Here is a 20,316-nt window from a genome sequence, read left to right as displayed (position 1 = left end):
GCTTCCCAGGGAGAGGACACCGGAGCCAGAATGTGGAGGATGAATGGAGTCAACCAGATAAAGAGGGGATCTTTTTTTTTTTTTTTTTTTTTTTTTTCTTTTTGCGGTATGCGGGCCTCTCACTGTTGTGGCCTCTCCCGTTGCGGAGCACAGGCTCCGGATGCGCAGGCCCAGCGGCCATGGCTCACGGGCCCAGCCGCTCCGCGGCATGTGGGATCCTCCCAGACCGGGGCACGAACCCGTATCCCCTGCATCGGCAGGCGGACTCTTAACCACTGCGCCACCAGGGAGGCCCCAAAGAGGGGATCTTAAGGTACCCCCGCCCCCAGCTAAGGGAGAAGACCCAGAAGAAGGAAGCCAGTGTCCCTATTTCCCCCCAAAGGCAGATCTACCTTCATTCATATCCTAATCCATCCACTGGTGACTCTTCTCTCCAGGAAGAATTTACACTGTCTCCTGTCCTCACAGCTGCAGACCACAGCAGAGAACCCCAGTGCAGAAGAGAGCACCCAAATCAGAGAGCAAGAGGCCATCCCCAGGGCTACAGGCAAAGAGCAGCAGCACGTCACAGAGGGCACGGCAGGGAGCAAGCGCCCTGGAAACCCAGGAACAGAGACAGCCAGCGCACACGTGAGCCTCAACACACCCAACACCGAAATCACAGCGCCTGTGAAAGCAGCGCCTCCCGCTCTGTGTTCCCAGACTCACCGGGGACACCCCAGCATGTCTCACCTGCTCCCCCTCTCCCTCGCTCAGCTCCTCCTCTGAGAAATCATTGTGTGTTTCTGACTTTACCTCCTCAAGCTTTCTCCAACCCATGCCTTCCTCTCCTTCACCGCTGGCTCCTGCCCGGTTTCAGGTCCTTCCGTCTCTCCCTAGAATTTTGCATCCTCTCCTTCCCTGACTGGTCTCTACCCTGGCAAATCCACCCTCAACAGCACAGCCACGAGAAAGCCAACCACCTCACTCCCCTGCGGGCGACCCTGCCTGACCACCTACTCCCAGGAGGGTAGAGTCCAGGTGTGACCGGGCCCTGCCTTCCCGCCAGCCTGTCTCCCACTGCCCATCCCTGATCTTCCAGCAAAAGGCCAAACGCCTTAACTCCTCATACACATCAAGTCATCTCTCCCCTTCTGTGCCATTTTTCAGGTTGTCCCAGCTTTCACTGTACCCTCTCCCACAATCTAGTTAAATCCAGCTCATGCCTAAAATCTTGATTCAGGTGTCAACCCCTCCAAGAAGCTTTCCCTGACGCCCCTCCTCTCTCATTTCCCACCATAGGATCCTTCATTAAATCTAATATCACGTGCTCTAAATCTCTGTGGAGCTATTTCCCACAGTAGAATGAAGATCCCTGATGGCAGGAACCATATCTTATTTGGTTTCCTATACCTATTGCTCCAAAAGCACATGAATGAATGAGTGGAATGACAATCAAATGGGGGTTGACTGGGCCACTTCTGTGCTAAAGACAGACGCCCTCAAAATGAACAGAATTCCCCCCCCCCCACTCACACACAACTATCCCTATTACATGGGTCCCTGCTCAGCTCTCCCTCTACTGATCATTCTTCCAACCTATAGAAGCTGCTTTATTGGTATTTGTTTCATCTCAGTCCCTAATAGGCAGTATATGGAAGTTTCTACCATACAGTAGTTGTGCGACCTTCGTTATTTATCCTTTCTAAGCTTCAGTTTTCTGTAAAATGGACTCTATTACAGCATCCACTGAACAGATTTGCTGTGAACATTGAATGAAATAAGGTGCATGGTCAGAACTCAGTAAACGGTAGATGTCACTAAGCTGGAAAATGGTGCTGACAAGAGATACACAGGTAGGCGCAGTGGGAGTTCAGAGGTGAAAACGGACTTGACAACTGTTGCCTTAAGTAGAACATCCCTCCCCCCAAAAAAGTATTTTACACATAATCAGTAGCTGTGGGAAACGCCACTGTTGTGGGTTTACTGGGCTGTTACAAAAGGCAGTGCTTGCATTCACTTGCCAGTCTTAACCAGCATGCATGGAATTGCAGCAAGACCCAGAAAAACATAGAGAGAGAAAAAAAATCAGTGTGTTAGGCCAAGGTTTCCCAAGACTTCCATCAGGCTCCTAGAGAAACTGTACACGTTCGCCTCCTGCTGCTGGGGTGAAGTGGTGGGAGAGAGGGCCTGCCTTATCAAATGAAATGAGTAGCAAACACATTTGTTCCCAGCCCAGATCCAAAGCTAATCCGCATCCTAGTTTAGTAATTAGTAGGTGACAGTTTGATGATTTGCATTTGAAGATGAGAAAGTCCAGGACTGGAGGCCAAGACTGTGCTTTCTGGTCCTGGTTTCCAGGACCAGTGGCCAGGCCAGTCATGTCCATCTTCCCTCCCCAGCAACCTCCTCGCTCATGGGAGTTCTCCTGGCAAGAGAACAGGGGGAGTGGAAGCCTTCTCAGCTTCAGCATCAATCAACAGATATTCAAGGGGCAACTGCAAAGCACCCAGTCCTGTGCCAGGTCCTTTGGGCAAGCTCAGCAGATTTAAAAAGGAAGTACACTGAAGAGCAAAGGAAACCATCAACAAAATGAAAAGGCAACCTACGGAATGGGAGAAGGTATTTGCAAATAATGTATCTGACAAGGGGTCAATATCCACAACATATAAAGAATCCATACAACTCAATAGCAAAAAAACAAACTGATTTTAAAATGGGCAGAGGAACCGAATAAATGTTTTTCCAAAGAAGTACAAATGACTAACAGATACATGAAAAGATGCTCAACATCACTAATCATGAGGGAAATGCAAATCAAAACCACGAGATATCACTTCACACCTGTCAACAATGGCCATCATCAAAGAGACAAGTGATAACAAGTATTGGTGAGGATGTCAAGAAAAGGGCAGCCTAAGCGCTGTTAGTAAGAATACAAATTGGTGTAGCCGCTATGGAAAACAGCATGGAGGTTCCTCAAAAAATTAAAAATAGAACTTCCGTATGATCCAGCAATCCCACTTCTGGGGATATATCCAAAGAAATGAAATCACCATCTCAAAAAGATATCTGCACCCCCATGCTCATTGCAGCATTATTTACAATAACCAAAACCTGGAAACAACCTAAGTGTCCATCAACAAATGGATAAAGAAAATGTGGTATGTAAAAATACAGTGGAATATTATTCACCCATAAAAAAAGAAGGAAATTATGCCATTTGCAACAACATGGATGGACCTTGAGGGCATTATGCTAAGTGAAATAAGTCAAAGAAAGCCAAATACTATATGATCTCACTTATACATGGAATCTTTTTTTTATTATTAATTAATTAATTTAATTATTTATTTTTGGCTGCATTGGGTCTTCGCTGCAGTGCACAGGCTCCTCATTGCGGTGGCTTCTCTTGTTGTGGAGCACGGGCTCTAGGCACACGGACTTCAGTAGTTGTGGCACGTGGGCTCAGTAGTTGTGGCTCGCAGGCTCTAGAGCACAGGCTCGGTAGTTGTGGCGCACGGGCTTAGTTGCTCCGTGGCATGTGGGATCTTCCCGGACCAGGGCTCGAACCCGTGTCCCCTGCATTGGCAGGTGGATTCTTAACCACTGTGCTACCAGGGAAGCCCCTATACATGGAATCTTAAAAAAACAAACTCACAGAAACAGAAAACACTTTGGTGGTTACCAGAGCTGGGGGAGGGGGGAGAAATGGGTGCAGGTGGTCAAAAGGTACAAACTTCCAGTTATAAGATAAATAAGTTCTGGGGGTATAACATATATCATGGTAACTATAGTTAATAACATTGTATTGTATATTTGAAAGTTACTAAAAGAGTAGATCTTAAAAGTTCTCAACACAGGGGAAAAAATGTGTGACTATGTGAGGTGATGGACGTTAATTAAACCTACTGTGGTCCTCCGGCTGCAGAACCTGTCCTCTTACCTTCTAGCCCAGCGCTGCCCAATGCAGTAGCCACTGGCCACATGCGGCCATTACTTGAAATGCGGCTGGTCTGAATTGAAATGTGCTAAATGTGTGAAATACACATTGGATTTCAAAGACTTGGTATGAAAAAGTAATAAAAATATCTTCTCCAAGTTGTATTGATTACATGTAGAAATTATAATATTGTAGATATACTGGGTTAAATAAAATGTATTACTACAACTGATTTTCCTGTTCCTTTTTACTTTCTTGACATGGCTGCTAGAACATTTTGAATTATATTTGTTTCTCGAATTATATTTCCATTGGAGAGGGTTGTTCTATATTGACCTCATAGTTTGCTTCAAGCATTAAATCAGTGAATACAATGAGCGCACCTAGCACAATTCCTGGAACGAAGTAAGCACCCAACAGCTATTCCTAATATTAGAAAGATCAGTGTTTTGCAAATGTTGTAGCCAAGTTTTCTTTTTCAAGCAACTTCCTCTAACAGATAAAAAAGCACATCTGATTGAAGCAAAGAGGTGTCCTTTCCAGCAGCTCATTCACCCTGGCACCACCTCCACAGCTTGGAAACCCACAGAGTGAAATCAACTTTAAATATCCTGCAAGCTTTAGCATTGTACGTCTATAATTTCAGAGAAGGCGAGGAAGTGGTATTGAACAAAATCAAGGTGTCTATGGCAGAACTTTAAAAATGGTCATGCATCGGGCTTCCCTGGTGGCGCAGTGGTTGAGAATCTGCCTGCTAATGCAAGGGGACACTGGTTCGAGCCCCGGTCTGGGAGGATCCCACATGCCGCGGAGCAACTAGGCCCGTGAGCCACAACTACTGAGCCTGCGTGTCTGGAGCCTGTGCTCCACAACAAGAGAGGCCACGATAGTGAGAGGCCCGCGCACCGCGATGAAGAGTGGTCCCTGCTTGCCACAACTAGAGAAAGCCCTCGCACAGAAACGAAGACCCAACACAGCAAAAATAAATAAATTAATTAATAAACTCCTACCCCCAACCAAAAAAAAAAAAAATGGTCATGGATCTTAAAAGTTCTCACCACAAAAAAGAATAATTAAGTGATGCAATGAAGTAGGTTGCTCAAGCCATGGTGGTGATCATCTTGCAACAGAGAAGTATATCAAATCAACACGCTGTACACCTCAAACTTACACAATGTTATATGTCAAGTATATCTCAATAAAAATTAATTAATGCCAAAAGAATGATCTTGGAAAAACACTACCATTTTGCTTGAGAGGATCAAAGTGATTTGGTACCAGATCTAGACAGTCCAGAAATCGGGGTGTCACGAATGTGAATGGAGTCACCTGTGGGCCCCTGGATCATCACCTGCCTGCACAATACCCAGGCACCACGGCAGCTCTCTCCTGCTCCTCACTAGGGCTAGCTGCAGGGAAGGGAACAAGTGACACTCAGCCCAGACACCACAATGACTTTGCTGTCCTGAAGGCAACTCTGGGCTCAGTCAGCCCCCGCGTCTGCCAGGCAAGCCACCTGGCTCTTGCTGCAGCCCTCGCCCCTGGAGCTGTGTGTGTGTGTTTGTGTGTGTACGGGGACCGCGGCCAGGTCTTTGCCGGGCTCTCTAACAAGTTCCGCAAGTCTGTTTGTTAAAGAAAAATTCCAGTGGGTGCATCCAACACATGGAACTCAAGTACAGAAATTATATTTATCCACCCCACTGCCAAGGAGATCACATGCCCCGTGAGTCACTCCAGATGTGCTCAAAAACAGAGTCTCTCTGTGGAAGCCCAGTCCCCCAATCCCAGAGAGAGTAGGATTAACAGAGGTCCCGCTCCTGTCCTCCCCAGTTGGCAGCCCTTGCCTCTACCCTTCTGAGGCAGGAGAGGGCACCCCTGCAGGTCTGAAAAGGAAGGGGAGGTAAGAGCGATATTGTCATACTGGGAGGACCAGTACGGGCATACCTGTAGCTCCTGGGGTCCCAGTGGGTCTGAGGGTGACTTTTCACCTTTTCGGAGGAAAAGATGTGTTGGAAGACGTTGCTGCTTCTGCTGTTGTATTATGATGCTCAGGCCACTCTGTCGCGCAGGTGGAGCAGGGGTGAGTTGCTTTTACTTTATTTGTTTGCTTGATGCTCATTCTTTCTTCAGTACAATTAGGAATTTGGGGGGAAGAATGGAGAGAGCAGGAGAAAATTAGAAGCCCTGCACCCTCCTTTTATCTCATCCCTGCCAATTGCTTTATGCTTCTCGACATGCTAGAAGGTATTAGAAGGTGATGGGGGAAATGACACCAAAAAATCAAAGTCGCTGAGGGAACTGGGTCGAGGGGGAGAATGCAGAGAGCATCCCTTTCTGACAGGCCAGAGGGAAGTCATCTTTGCTTCCTAGAATGTGAACAGACTCCCTTGAGTTCCCCCCAGGCTGCTGCAGCTGGGCAGGGCATGCGGAGAGCAGGTGCTCGGGACTGATACTGACATGAAGGGACTGGGGGTGCTGACTGGCAAGAGGCCTGCTACCTGGAGGGAGTGGGGTGTCCACATGGAGGGCTCCACACTGCTTCCTGAGCAGGAGTGGACGCATCTTTCCAGCTGGAGAGAGCTGGTCCAGCAGCAGGAGAGGACGAGTAGCCCCTCAGCACCCTCATGTCTGCCTGGCTGCTACCGCCCTGGCCAGCCCCCTGGGAAAGGAAGGAGCCCAGCAAGGCTGCTCCCCACGGCCGACTTCCTTGCTCTTGGGACACAGCGTCTCAGAGCCGGCCTGGCATCTTTTATGGCTCCCGTGGGCAGACACTGGTAGCACCTCCAGTCAATGAGGGTCTATCACTTAGGAAGCAAGGGACCAATAGTGCTGACTGCTCCACACCGATCTGAACTGAGATCTCTCCACTGCCTAAAGTCAACTGAGGTCTCTCTCCTGGAAAGAACTGGAAAAAGAAGTCAGGCTCACTGGTGTTTCCAGAGATCCAAAATAGGGTGACGACTGCACAGCAGCAAGAGGATGAGCCCCCTGGTTCTCAATGCAAGTGTCAGGGAAGGAAAGGATGGCCAGCTGGGGGCGCAGAGCAGATGTGAAACGGGGGAAAGAAAAAGCCAATGCACTTATTAGGGTTTTTATTCCCTCACACACACATCTCCCTGCTCATCATGTGCACACACTCTGGGGGCAACACTCGGAAGCACAGAGCAAAGAGACCTTGGCGCTGTGTTCTGCCACTTACCCCTGTGTGACCCTGGGGGCCTTCCTTAACCTGCCTATTAAAAAAGGATGATAATATCCACTCTTTAACGCACAGGCTGTTAGAAAGCCAAATGAGATGATTTGATTTGTTACAAGGCTTGTAAACACAATAGCCACATGATGAGCTATCCTGCAAGGAACTAATTGGCTCTAATTGGCTGTGTGATGTCTGGGAAGATCTAACCTCTCTGAGCTTTAGTTCATGAACAGATAACATATTAACAGTAACAAAAACTGACCCTCACTGTGTTGTCATATTGAAAAATGTAAATAAAACGCTTTGTAAGTGATGAGGAGCTATATAAATGTCAGCTATTACCTACCACTTAAAAAATGAAAAAATTTCATTAAAGAAAATCTGAGGTTCTCAGCAGAAAACCTATCGGTTCTATAGCAATGTCCTGAGAGCAGCTGCTCTGGCTGCACCCCTCCTCACCGGGGTGGGTCTGCCCCCCAACAGTGATAACAATCTGTATAAAGACACAAGGCCAACACAGCTGAACTAGAGGCCATGGTGAGGCAGCTGATGTTAAGTGCTGGAATAGCCGTTCATATCAGTGTTCAGGGCCAACAAATGATGCGGAGCCCTTCCAACCATCATCAGAAGTCTTCCACGTAGTTGATTTTTTTTTTTTCCATTTTCAACATTTTTTTCTAATCATAAAAGGAATACACAATTGCCCTTTTTTTATGACGGACTGGGAGTCACACCCAGAGAAAAAACAATTTTTCCAAATGTATTAACTGTTCCTTTTGCCTGCATCCTTACCCCAACCCTGCCCCCCACCCCAGTGCTAGGCCTAATTTAGAAGAATTCCCTCTGGAAACAGTCAGAGGTCGACTTCTCCCTACAAAACCCACCTCCTCCATCCCCCCCAACACCACCCCCTGCCTCCACGGGTAGAAGTGTGGAAATAAACCCAAAAGGAATACAGCCTGCCATCAGGACATCTTTTTTTCTTACCATTCTCCCAGCCTCTCCCTCGGACGCAGACGCGCTCTCTAGGATTCCGCCCTGGGAGGCAGCTCCCTGCGCCAGGATGGCTGCTCCAGCCCCACCTCCTTGATTAAGACAAAGGGACCCACCTGTGGTTATCGAGGCTGCTGGGAAGTGGACACACCTGGCCCAAGTCCCAGCCCCACCCAGGTCCTGCCGGCACACCGCCTGGGGGGCTTCAGGGAAGTAGCCAGTCTTTAAAAACAAAAATACATGTATTAATTCCCATAAGTATCTGATTTTTATTAAATACATATGTTATTTCTTTGAAAAGCAGTTTCATAAGGAAGGGTGGCCCTGCAGTGGTGGAATGTATGTCATCTTCAGGTGTCCAGTTTAGTGCTGTGTGTGTTTTCAGTCGTGAATATTCCGTGAAGGGAAGGGCCCCGGGTGGGTGTTTTCAGTAAGTGTCAACTGACTCACTGGGCCAGGATGACTAAGCGGCCACCTCATTCACTCCATGGTCACTGCCTTAGGAGGCGTTATTCCGACCACTATCAGGTAAGAAAGCTGGAGGATGGGGGAGAACTTAGCACGCCCCAGATCCCTCAGCTGGAAGCTTAGAGCTGAATCTCACTCCCCCAACCCAGTCTGCAGAGGCAGAGTCTCAATGTCCTCACTCATGCTCCTGCATCCCTTCCAGTGCTCCCCCTGGGAGGTGGCACATTCTGGCCAAGGGGAGCCAACACACAGCAGCCCTTTCAGAAGCACTCCAGGGGACCCCAAGACACGGGGCCAAGGTCCTGTCTCCCTCAGAACATCACTGTGTTTCTGAAGGGCTGGCCCAGGAGCAAAAAAGTAAATGGCATCAGTAGGATCTGGCAAAAGACTTTTTATAAATGAGAGCTTTTCCTTTCCACACCCACAGTCATTTCCATAGAGTTGCTTCAACTGATTCATTAAAAATATGGTTGTATTGGGGCTTCCCTGGTGGCGCAGTGGTTGAGAGTCCGCCTGCCAATGCAGGGGACGCGGGTTTATGCCCCGGTCCGGGAAGATCCCACATGCCGCGGAGCGGCTGGGCCCGTGAACCATGGCCGCTGGGCCTGTGCGTCCGGAGCCTGTGCTCTGCAACGGGAGAGGCCACAACAGTGAGAGGCCTGCGTACTGCAAAAAAAAAAAAAAAAAGTAAATGACATCAGTAGGATCTGGCAAAAGACTTTTTATAAATGAGAGCTTCTCCTTTCCACACCCACAGTCATTTCCATAGAGTTGCTTCAACTGATTCATTAAAAATATGGTTGCATTTTGGTATGATATGGTCTACAGTGTGAATCCTTTCCAATAAGCTCTTTGGTACAGATGCTGTGCACAGTTACATGGAAACCATGGTCAGCCTTAATATTGTTCTGGTTTTTTTTAACCTATTTGGGAGATGGAGGGAAGAAGAGATTTTTATCCCAGGTTATAAAAAGTCAAAGAGAAGATCAGGCTCAAAGCAAAAATAGGCTCTTCCATTTAGGGAGGCTTCTGCCTATACGTCTGGGCAAGAAAGCTTGAAGGAGGTAAGGCTTGGGGAGCAAGACAGGTGCAGGTGCAAGCCTTGACTGAGATAATTAAAAGTAGCTTCTCTGGGTATGAAGGGAACCCTTCTTTACTGTTGATGGGAATGTAAACTGGTGCAGGCACTATGGAGAACAGTATGGAGGTTCCCTAAGGAACTAAAAATAGACTTACCGTATGATCCAGCAATCCCACTCCTGGGCATATATCGGAGGAAAACCATAATTTGAAAAGTTACATGCACTTCAATGTTCACAGCAGCACTATTCACAATAACCAAGACATGGAAGCAACCTAAATGTCCATTGACAGATGATGGATAAAGATGTGGTACATATATACACAACGGACTACTACTCAGCCATAAAAAAGAATGAAATAACACCATTTGCAGCAACATGGATGGACCTAGAGATTATCATACTAAGTGAAGTAAGTCAGAGAAAAACAAACATCATACGATATCATTTATACGTGGAATCTAAAATATGATACAGATGAACTTATTTACAAAACAGAAACAGACTCACAGACAGAGAAAACAAACTTATGGTTACCAAAGGGGGAAAGGGGTGGGAGAAGGATAAATTAGGAGTTTGGGATTAGCAGATACAAGCTACCATATATAAACTAGATAAACAACAAGGACCTACTGTACAGCACAGGGAACTATATTCAGTATCTTGTAATAACCTATAATGAAAAAGAATATATATGTATAACTAAATATATATGTGTGTGTGTATATATATATACATATGTCTGGATCACTTTACTGTACACCAGAAACTAACATAACATTGTAAATCAACTATACTTCAATTAAAAAAAAATAATCAGTTTCTCCTAGACCCAAACAGGGGTTCCTCATAGATAAAGGGAGGGTGTGATGGAGACAGGAGACAACATCTACTTTCTGATAATTATCCAGGACCTGTAACTGCAAATAAGTTCCAGAATCACCCTGTTAAAAAGAGAAGGGCTTCCCTGGTGGCACAGTGGTTGAGAGTCCGCCTGCCGATGCAGGGGACACGGGTTCGTGCCCCCGTCCGGGAGGATCCCACATGCCGCAGAGCGGCTGGGCTCGTTAGCCATGGCCGCTGAGCCTGCGTGTCCGGAGCCTGTGCTCCACAACGGGAGAGGCCACAACAGTGAGAGGCCCGCGTACTGCGGAAAAAAAAAAAAAAAAAAAAGAGAAGGATTTGGTGAGGCACTCTGAAAACAATGGAGTTGAGTAACAAGGAGAGTGAATGTGTTTCTATGGGATTGTTTATTCATTTAACAGTCATCGGCAGGACTTTAGGCGCTGGGAATACAGCAGTGAACAAAACAGACAAAATCCCACGCCCTTGTGAGCTGACGTCCTAGTGAAAGGAAACAGACAATAAGCACATATAGAAGTAAAACATCTGGTTCATTGGATGGCAATAAAGTTGGGACAGATTAGAGGGTATAAAGGACCACAAGTTTAAATAGGAGAGTCAGGGAGGGCCTCACTGAGGAGGTGACTTGAGACCTGAAGGAAACACAGGAGTGAGCTTTCCCAGTCTCCAGGGAAAGAGTATTCCAGGCAGATGGAACAGAAGTGCAAAGGCCCTGTGGCAGAGGCATGCTTGGTGAGCTCAAGCAACAGTGAGGAGGCCTGCAGCTAGAGGGGCATGAGCCAGAGGATAATAGCAGATGAGTGCAGAGAGGTAGTAAGAAGTCAAGTCGCATAGTACCTGGTGGCCATCTGAAGATCTTTGGCTTCTGCTCTGAGGGAGATGGAGAGCCATAGAAGTTTCTGGGCAGAGAATTGACATCATCCAACCTATGTTTTCACAGAATCGCTTTACTTGCTGTGTTAAGAATACAATGAGGTGGACTTCCCTGGCAGGTCCAGTGGTTAAGACTCTGCGCTTCCACTGCTAGGGGCACGGGTTCAACCCCTGGCAGGGGAACTAAGATCCCGCATGCCACGTGGCGTGGTCAAAAAAAAAAAAAAAAAAAGAATACAATGAGGAGGATGAAGATGGCAGCCAAGGATGGAAACAGAGACACCATTAGGAAAAATGTTCAAGGTTTGGACCAAGAGGCTAGCTGGGATGTGGTAAGAAGTAGCCAGATTCCAGATATATTCTGAAGGTAGAGCCAACAAGATTTGCTGATTAGTGGGGTGTGAGATGTGAAAGAAAGAGAAAAGGCAAGGATGACTGACAACTCCCAGGTTTTGACCTGAGCAACTACGAGAGATGGGAAGACAGCAGACAAAGCAGGAGATGCGGAGCAGGTGTGATGGATGGCGGGGGTTGGGACTGGGATGGAGATCAGGAGAGACAGCTATTACGAATCCAAAAGGAGACTCTCCTGCAGGCAGCTGCATATCTAGAAGTCGGGCCCGGAAATACACAGCAGAACATCCGTACAAAGTCAGTGTGGCTAGTGAGAGGGGAGAGACCCAGGCTGAGGCCAGGAGTCTGCAATGCGAAGAGAAGGATGAGGAGGAAGAGCGGCCAGCAAGGGGGGATTTTCTTTTAAAGAAGCAGCAGCAACGTGCTTTCATGCTGGCTTGAAAGATCACTAGAGAGGGGGAAATTAATGATGTGGGAGAGAAAGGTGGAAAGGTGAGCGACAGCTTTATTGGAGATCTCGTGCACACTGGGAAAAGTTGGCTTGAGATAAGAGCAGGGACATAATAACAGAAGGGAAGTCAGAGGATCTGGGCAAGAGGTTTAAGGAGAAAGGAGGAGGTGTGAAATCATCATCCATTTCACGCTGAAATAGAGTGAGGGGAATCAGGAAATATGGGTAATGGTCAGGCAGCATTTCAGGCCCCTCCTGAGAATAACGATCACAAATTTCAAGTGAGACCACTTAACCCAGGTGCAGGTGTGGAACAGGTAAAGAGATGGGGTGTGTTTTTGCCTGGTGACTGCAAAGGAACTAAGAGGGAGCAAAGGAGATGAGGATTTGTGCAAGAGAAAGATCATAGGGCTGTAGAAATTTGACCTTGTATATCACATTATCAATCAAAGTCAGAGATTTGTTTAAATATGTGTGATTCATTTAAGAGTGTGTTTTATACCATATGCATTCATTCATTCCTAATTAACTACATGTATCCTTCCCATGGTTACACACAACTGAAGAACGCCCAGTCTTGGGGCAGATGCACCTACAAAAAGATAGCGTACTTCACCCTATTGGTGAGATTGGGGGTTTTTTGTTTGTTGTTTGTCTGTTGTTTTGTTTTTAATTTTTATTTTATATTGGAGTATAGTTGATTAACAATGTTGTGTTAGTTTCAGGTATACAGGAAAGTGATTCAGTTATACCTGTACATGTATCTATCTTTTTCAAATTCTTTCCCCATTTAGGTTATTACAGAGTGTTGAGCAGAGTTCCCTGGGCTATACAGTAGGTCCTTGTTGGTTATCTATTTTAAATACAGCAGTTGGGTTTTGAAGCCCTTGAGACCTGGATTTTAATCTCAGTCTTATTACAAACAAGTTGGGTGGCCAAGGGCAAGTTTCTTAGCCTCCAAGTATCTTCATCTATAAAATGAGATGTGAATGTTTACCTCACAAGGTACATAAGGAAAGCACCAAGCATGCTGACTGACACACAGTGAGCGCATAGGCTGTTAGGATATCTGGGCTCCACATGTGAACAACTTTGGCCTGAGGTCCAAATGTGTCTCTCAATAGAAGACACGGACAGAACATGCTAAGACACACGAATCCCTGGATCCAGTTCCTGAACTAACTTAGTGCATGTGGCGTGAACTTTAGCAAGGAAATTTTTTGTTCCATGCGGGTTGGTCCAGTGTATCACAGATACTCAACGTCCCCTGAAGGCTCATGAGTCCGGGGGGGTCGGGGAGGAGGGGCTGGCCCCCCTGCCCGAGGCTGGCCGGTGCAGCAGACCTTCATGCAAGGCCATGGGGGAGTCTCTGGAGTCCCCTGATCACACTGAGTGGTCCTTGTGGGCATATTCACAACCTGAAGAAATAGCCGGAGTGTGGGCTGGGTGTGGAGCATTAAGTCAAAAAGGAAGAAACAAATCGGCCTAGTTTTACACCAGGCAGAAGACACACAAAGTCAGTGATCTTAACAGCACTGTCCCAGCAGCCTTCCTGCCCAAGGCTCCACACTCAGCTGGTGCCCAAGAGGGAGTGGGATCCTTCTGCCGGTCTCTGGCCTCCCCACCCCACTCGCCTCTCTCCCTTCTGCCTCCGAGAGGGTGCAGCTGCTAACCGCCGTCCAGCGGGAGCATTCAGGCCTCAGAACTATCAGCCTCACGAAGACTGGGCTGCCCAAAGCCGCTTATAATCACTCACAGCGAGGAGGGAGCTGAACTTAAAATGACCATAATTTTGGGAGATGGAGCCGAAGGGAAAGGAAGGAAAACCAGCAAAGCCTGAATTGGAGAGTCTCCAGGGATGTTCTGTTTTGTTGTTGTTGTTGTTGTTTTAATACCTAGTTTATTTTTAAAATCATTCCAAAATGTATATATTGAGACTGCACTCAGTATATATATTGAGCTCTATGCAGACACTGAGGTCAAGCAGAAGCATAAAATTCATTCCCTCCCAGGAGCCAGCAATAGACAGCAAGATGTGAAATGTGTAGAAAGGATACAAGAAGAAGATAAAAAGAGAATTAAGGCGATGGAGAAGGAACACAGCAGTGTACGGTGGGGTCCCAGGGAAAAGCTTCCTAGGGGCACAGGGCTGTTTTTCTAACGACGTGGGAGCCGGTCTGGTTTAAAGGTCTGCATGCCTACCTCTCGGAGTTGGTCAGCTTTTGGTCGGGCCATTTGCATTCTGTCAGGGTCCTGGCCTCTGTCATTATGGACAAGGACATCTGGAGTGGTTAGTCGTTTAACTTCTTACCTGAATGTTTCAACGTGGGCCAGACACAGCTTATTTCTTGCCCAACACAGGCAGCATCTCCAGTGGAGATGAATTCAGGTCTCCAGACCTAGCCTCATGCACAGGAAGTAAGACACGAGCAGCTGCCGAGATGCCTGCCCCAGAGCTGGCTGCACGTCACAGCCCAGAGGGCCATAAAAGCCCCTGCCCCACACACACCATCAAAGCAGCCACAGCAACAAGAGGGGTACCCGTGGAAGGTGGGAAGAAAGGGGAAGGGGTTCGTCTGTGAGACTCCGGTGCTCCCCACATATACTTTCTGAAGCAATAATCAGCCCTAGTCCAGAGGCTGAATTGTTTTCTAACAATCTTCCCCAAACTGAGTTATTATTTTAAAAATTATGAGAACAAGGCCTCTTGGAAGCAACGTTTCCATTTTTAAGCCCAGCTTTGCATCAGGAAGTATTTTCTTCCCAACTCTTGAGAACTAGGGATCCACCAGGGGTGTGCATGTTAAAGGAAGTGGCTGTTCGCAGAGAAGCAATTGAGTGGAGAGCGTGTAGGTCTGGCCTTGAATAACTTCCCAGGAGGCAGCAGAAGGGGCCCCGTGCCAGGACCTTGTCCCCTCTTATCCCCTTCACCTGCTGCAGTGTGAATTTTTTTAAAGGGAACAATACCTTTCATTTCACAATAACAGAGAAGACATAAAGGAGTTGCTCTCAGATCCTACCTTGAAAAGGGGTTTCATGGTAAGAAGGAATAGGCCACATCCTGGTCCAGGACCACTTCTGGTCCTAGTGTCACCTGCCACCAAGGAGAAAGTAGGGTCAAAGCACACCCTTCCTGTGCCGCCACTCTCTTGTCTCCGAGAACATGAGGGCCTTGGTCTCTTCAGATGCCCCTGTAAATCCTCATCGGATGGGAGTGAGCTCTGAATTCTAGCCGGGCACCAGCTGCTTGGCAGTGGGTCCAGGGGTTATGGACACCGCCTGCCTGTTGTAACACCAGGGAGCTGTCAGAAGTCCCGATGCGTACATCCACCCCAGAGATGCCCATGAACTGGCCTGGGAGGCAGCCTTGGGCATGTAGGTTTATAAAGCTCCCAGGTGATTCTAATGCACAGTTAAGGCTGAGAAGCACTGGGCTAAATTGGGAGTGTCCACTCAGCAGGAACAGCTCCTTCTACACAGCCTTGGGTCAAGCACCTTCTGACTGTCAACCTAGGCTGCCGTTAGAAGTACCCAGGAAGCTTTCAAAAAGTTCACTGTCTCAATCACATCCTAGTCACTGAAATCAGAACTACTGGAGCTGGGACCCACACACCCTGGGTGACTCTAATGTATGGTCAAGGTTGTGAACCTGTAGAGTAGGAAGGAGATGCCTCGCCCTCCTGAGCTCCACCTGAGACCAGAGGCCGAGGCTGTGAGTGAGCAAAGGCTAAGGCCTTCTCAAGTCCTAAAATCTATGATTCTGTGGGAAATGGGCACTTTTCTGGCAAAGAGAACAAATTCTGCTAAAGTTCTGGGCCAGGAACTATTGCTCTGGAGTTTGTAGGCTCCATCCCCCAAGATGGTCTGCAGAAGCAGGGCTATCCCTCTGCCTATCAAGGCCCCCACCAATGCAGGGATGCGGTCTGCCAACAACTGCACCTTGTGTGCACCCTGGAAACCTGCCAGGCTACGCTGCACAGGCATAAACATGAAAGCACATTGATCCAAGCCCCTGAGGAACTTGTGGGCTAGATAATAAATGGATTATAGAGAAAGCAATATTACAGTAATATTACAGCCAACCAGCTTTTCCAGGAGGTGGGAGATTCCTACCAGTGTCCTTTACGTTGAAGGTGTTTCATTCTTATCACTTCTAATAGAAATCCTTGCCTATGCAGTTCCCTTCTTCAACACAGTACTCTGGACATCACTGGACACTATCTTGATGGCCCAAGGGCACCATTATCAAGAAGCAGAGCTGTCATGTATGGTCACGCAAATTGTGCTTTGCACAACTTCAGGGGCCCCTACTTACCTCGAGGCCTCACCAATTTTTACAGTTATTGCCCAGTTTTCTGGTAGATCACACCAAGTGTCTTGAAGAAGCTGCCCCTTTTTCTCGCAGCTCCACCACCACTTGGAGTCAGTCACTTTCAAGACTGGATGGCTAAGCTTGGGGTTCACCCACGGGAGAAGCCAGTGCATGCTGCAGCCCCGCGAACTCACTCTTTTTTTCTTTCAGCCGTGCTCTTCCCTGCCGCCCACCGGCCAAAGAGATCCTCATCAGTGCCCTTGAACCCCATCCTGCAGAGCTCCCTGGAGGAAGTAGAGCTGCTCTATGAGGTAGGCAGAGGGGAGAGTGGGCCACTCAAGTAACTCAAAAGGCATTGCTCCTTCTCTATGTTTTCTGGAGAAGTGACCTGAGCCCCTGAAAATGAGTGATCTCTGCTGCCCAGGGGACTGGCCTAGACTTGTGTGTGGAGGTTGTGGAATCCTGCCCATCCCAAAGGAAAGTGTTCCTCATACCCCCTTCTCCTTTCCCGCATGCCGTCCCAGGGAAGGATGGCATTAGGGGTTTAGTCGAGGCAAAATTAGAGATTTAGGCTTGGCCCAGAGGTGCCTCTACCTGCACCCAAGCAACAGAGCGGGGCAATATTCCCCAGCCAGAGCTTTAAGCCAGGACTCATCAGCAGTGCCCAGGCAATGCCAAACCTATTGTTTGAGGGGAGTTGTGTCTCAGTAACCTCTTACTGTGACAGCCCCATTTTTGAATCTGGGGCCGCCCCAAAGGCTCTCTCCCTCTGCCTCTCACACCTCTGGCACCAAGACCCCACTTCTCCTCCAAACCACAGGTAAATTTCCCAAGGCCGCTTGGTTTGGTTCAGTGATAAAATTCCAGGTTCGAGACCTGAGCTTTAGTTCTGGTTCTGCCGCCCCTCAGCTATGTAACCTTGCATAAGCCACCATTTCTCCCTGGGCCTGAATCTCCTCAGCTGTTAAATGAGGGACTCCAAAGATCGCCAAAGTTCCCCTCCTGTCTTGACGTCCTCTGACATCCTGCATGTACTAGAACTGTCTGACTAAGAAGGAGATAGCCTGCCATAGTCAAGCAGCTGAGCCAGGCAGTAGATTTCAAATCCTGCCTCGGGGAACAAACTGGAAAATGCATAGCCTCTGCCAGGTCATGAACATGGGAGTCAGAGCAAGAGACCTGTTTTAGGAAGATAACAGACAGCAGCATGCAGGATGGATTAGAGCCGGGGGAAGCCGGAGACAGAGGGGAGAGTTAGGACTCAGTCTAAATTGTACTGATTAGGTTCCTGATATGAGCGTGGCACTGAGCGGGGGGTGCCTAGGACAGACCTCACCCCCACTCTTGAAGAACAGTCAAGAAATGAGGACAAATCTCTGTAGCACACTTAATTCCTAGCACAATTCTCTGCATCCTTCTAATTCCCAGCTTCTGATTTTAAATTATCCAAAATAGTCAGTTTGCGCTTTAGAAGATCTTTGGTGGGTGGGAGGGAGGAAGGAGAGAAGGGGGGGATTCGGGACACTAGAAACAACAAAGAGTCACTTAATAGTGGCTTTGTACCAGGCACAGTGATAGATGTCGCCCATATTTGTCTTCTTTACTCCTCACAATATCCCAGTGAAGTATTGCTGTTATTAATCATTTCACAGAGGAAGAAAATGAGGCTGAGAGAAGTTAGGTGACTCATCCGAGGTTACACAGGTAGTGGGAAAGTCGGAACTGGGACCCAGGTCTCTTGATTCCAAAGCTCTTTGCAAGCCACCTCCCTACGCGAACGCACGTGATCATGAATCCAGTGATGTCCTCAACAACGAGTGCCTCACGCTTTTCCACACCCCATGTTTCTCCCCAGTTCCTGCTGGCTGAACTTGAGATCGGCCCTGACCTGAAGATCTCCATCAAGGACGAGGAGCTCGCCTCCCTGCGGAAGGCCTCGGACTTCCGCGCCATCTGCAATGATGTGATCCCCAAGAGCATCCCAGACATCCGGCGGCTGAGCGCCAGCCTCTCCAGCCACCCAGGCATCCTCAAGAAAGAGGACTTCGAAAGGACAGCGCTGACCCTGGCCTACACAGCCTACCGCACAGCCTCGTCCCAAGGGCATCAGAAGGATATCTGGGCCCAGTCCCTCCTTAGCCTCTTCCATGCCTTGAGGCATGACTTGATGCGGTCCTCATGTCCCAGAGCATCTCCCTGAGAGACTGGCTGGCACCAGGACCACGGAGCAGGGACCAGCACACAGTAATCCAGAAATTCTTCATTCTCTACTCCATTTACAGAGACCAGCCACAAAACACATACCACCAACTCAGAGCAGCAAAGATAACATAAGAAACACCGATGCTCTTTGCCCCCTGTAACTTCTTGACAAGCATAAGATTGTGATTCGTATCATAATGTGACCTGGGCTGGAAAAAAGGGCTGGAATGGTAATTCAAGATGCCTCCAGAGGCTGAATGGTTTGCCTGGTGAATTGCAGGAGTCTAAGATATGCTTGAACATTGAGTGACTGTAACACAAACACCCAAGAGTGAGGACAGAGCCAGGAGAGACATAACAGAAGTTTGGGCGTGGCGGGAAAGTGGGGGACAGGTTTCTTTGGTCCTAAGAGATCAGGGTGCTGGACTGAATGAACACCTTTCCAAAGTTCTGTAGTAAGATATAAAGAAACTAGAGCTATAGCCAAATAAATACATTGTGAACCAAGGATATACTTCTCAACTTTTCCAAGAGTCCCCAAAAAGAATCAGTCAGAAAATCAGTTAGGACCTATATATCTAGACTCTTCTTTCCTGAAGGCTGGTCTAATGTAGAGGAGAAACATGAAGGGGGCCAACAGAAATGCTACCGTCATGCTTTGCCTTTTGAACAGAGAAACCAAGCTAATGCAGAGAGGGTCAACCTAACGAGAGAGGTGGTGCCAGTGCCACGGCCTGCCGATCCTAATGCTAAAATTATTGAGCATCATCAGAGAATTAAGTGCTCCAAATAAAAATGGTTTTCAGATGACAGAGTTTTACCCTTTCAAATGCCAAAACTTTCATTTTAGCAATATTGACTGGATATATATGAAAGCCAGTAAGGTTGAATTTAGTATCTTGGAAACATTCTAATGAAGGAGTTAGATGAGATCATCTCTAAGATGCCTCTACTTCTGAAATTTTCACAAGCATTTAACTAACTGTGAGATGTTACAGGGAGGACACCTGGACCTGAGATGTCTCTGCTGGCCTGTTTGTATCAACCCTGAAAGGTCCCAGGTTTTCTTAACTCTGAATCTGATGTGAGTTTTTCTGTTGCCTTCCTCACTGTCAGGTGATAAAAGTAGCACTTTTCTTTGCCACCAACATAACTTGCCCTTTGCATTTTGTTCTTTCTTACTGGGCATCGCCTGAAAAATAGGATAGCAAGTCTTGTTATAATTCCACATTAAATAAGAGTTAATAGATGAAGGTCCCTGCTAGGAGTAAAGCACCTGGGTCGTAATAAAGATTCCCCACAAGCTCAGAGATGTTTCCAGCTTCTCCGAGGTTTACAGCTGGGTTCTGGAGGCTAAAGCGGCAAGAAGTCTTATCTTTGAATAAACAAGGATTCACTGGGCTAAATTTTTTATTCTGAAATGGGTATTTAACCATTGTCATTGAATGAAGATGAAAGCTGGTCTGGACCTCTTTAGAATATCTGAATAAGTGAGCCTTGCCTAGCAGCACAAGCTGCATGATCTTTTGAAGTAATACCAGGATGCAGGAACAAGCTGTTTATCATCAGAGAAAAATCCCACTTTGCATCCTGATGTTC

At 47.5% G+C, this 20,316-nt stretch overlaps 1 protein-coding gene across 1 annotated transcript; it reads left to right on the top strand.

Annotated features, from left to right (window-relative positions):
• The first annotated feature begins 5,719 nt into the window (after positions 1 to 5,719).
• FAM180A (family with sequence similarity 180 member A) lies at positions 5,720 to 19,454 on the top strand. Its single transcript, XM_060108547.1, has 4 exons — positions 5,720 to 5,822; positions 5,927 to 6,002; positions 16,726 to 16,826; positions 18,371 to 19,454. Exons 2-4 carry the CDS (start codon positions 5,927 to 5,929, stop codon positions 18,713 to 18,715), a joined length of 522 nt encoding a protein of 173 aa, XP_059964530.1. The 5' UTR covers positions 5,720 to 5,822; the 3' UTR covers positions 18,716 to 19,454.
• Positions 19,455 to 20,316: the final 862 nt, after the last annotated feature.

This window comes from Mesoplodon densirostris, chromosome 9 (genome assembly GCF_025265405.1).
Source record: "Mesoplodon densirostris isolate mMesDen1 chromosome 9, mMesDen1 primary haplotype, whole genome shotgun sequence".
Classification (NCBI taxonomy): domain Eukaryota; kingdom Metazoa; phylum Chordata; class Mammalia; order Artiodactyla; family Ziphiidae; genus Mesoplodon; species Mesoplodon densirostris.
The sequence above is the reverse complement of the archived record's forward strand: the minus strand, read 5'-3'. Positions and strand labels throughout refer to the sequence as shown.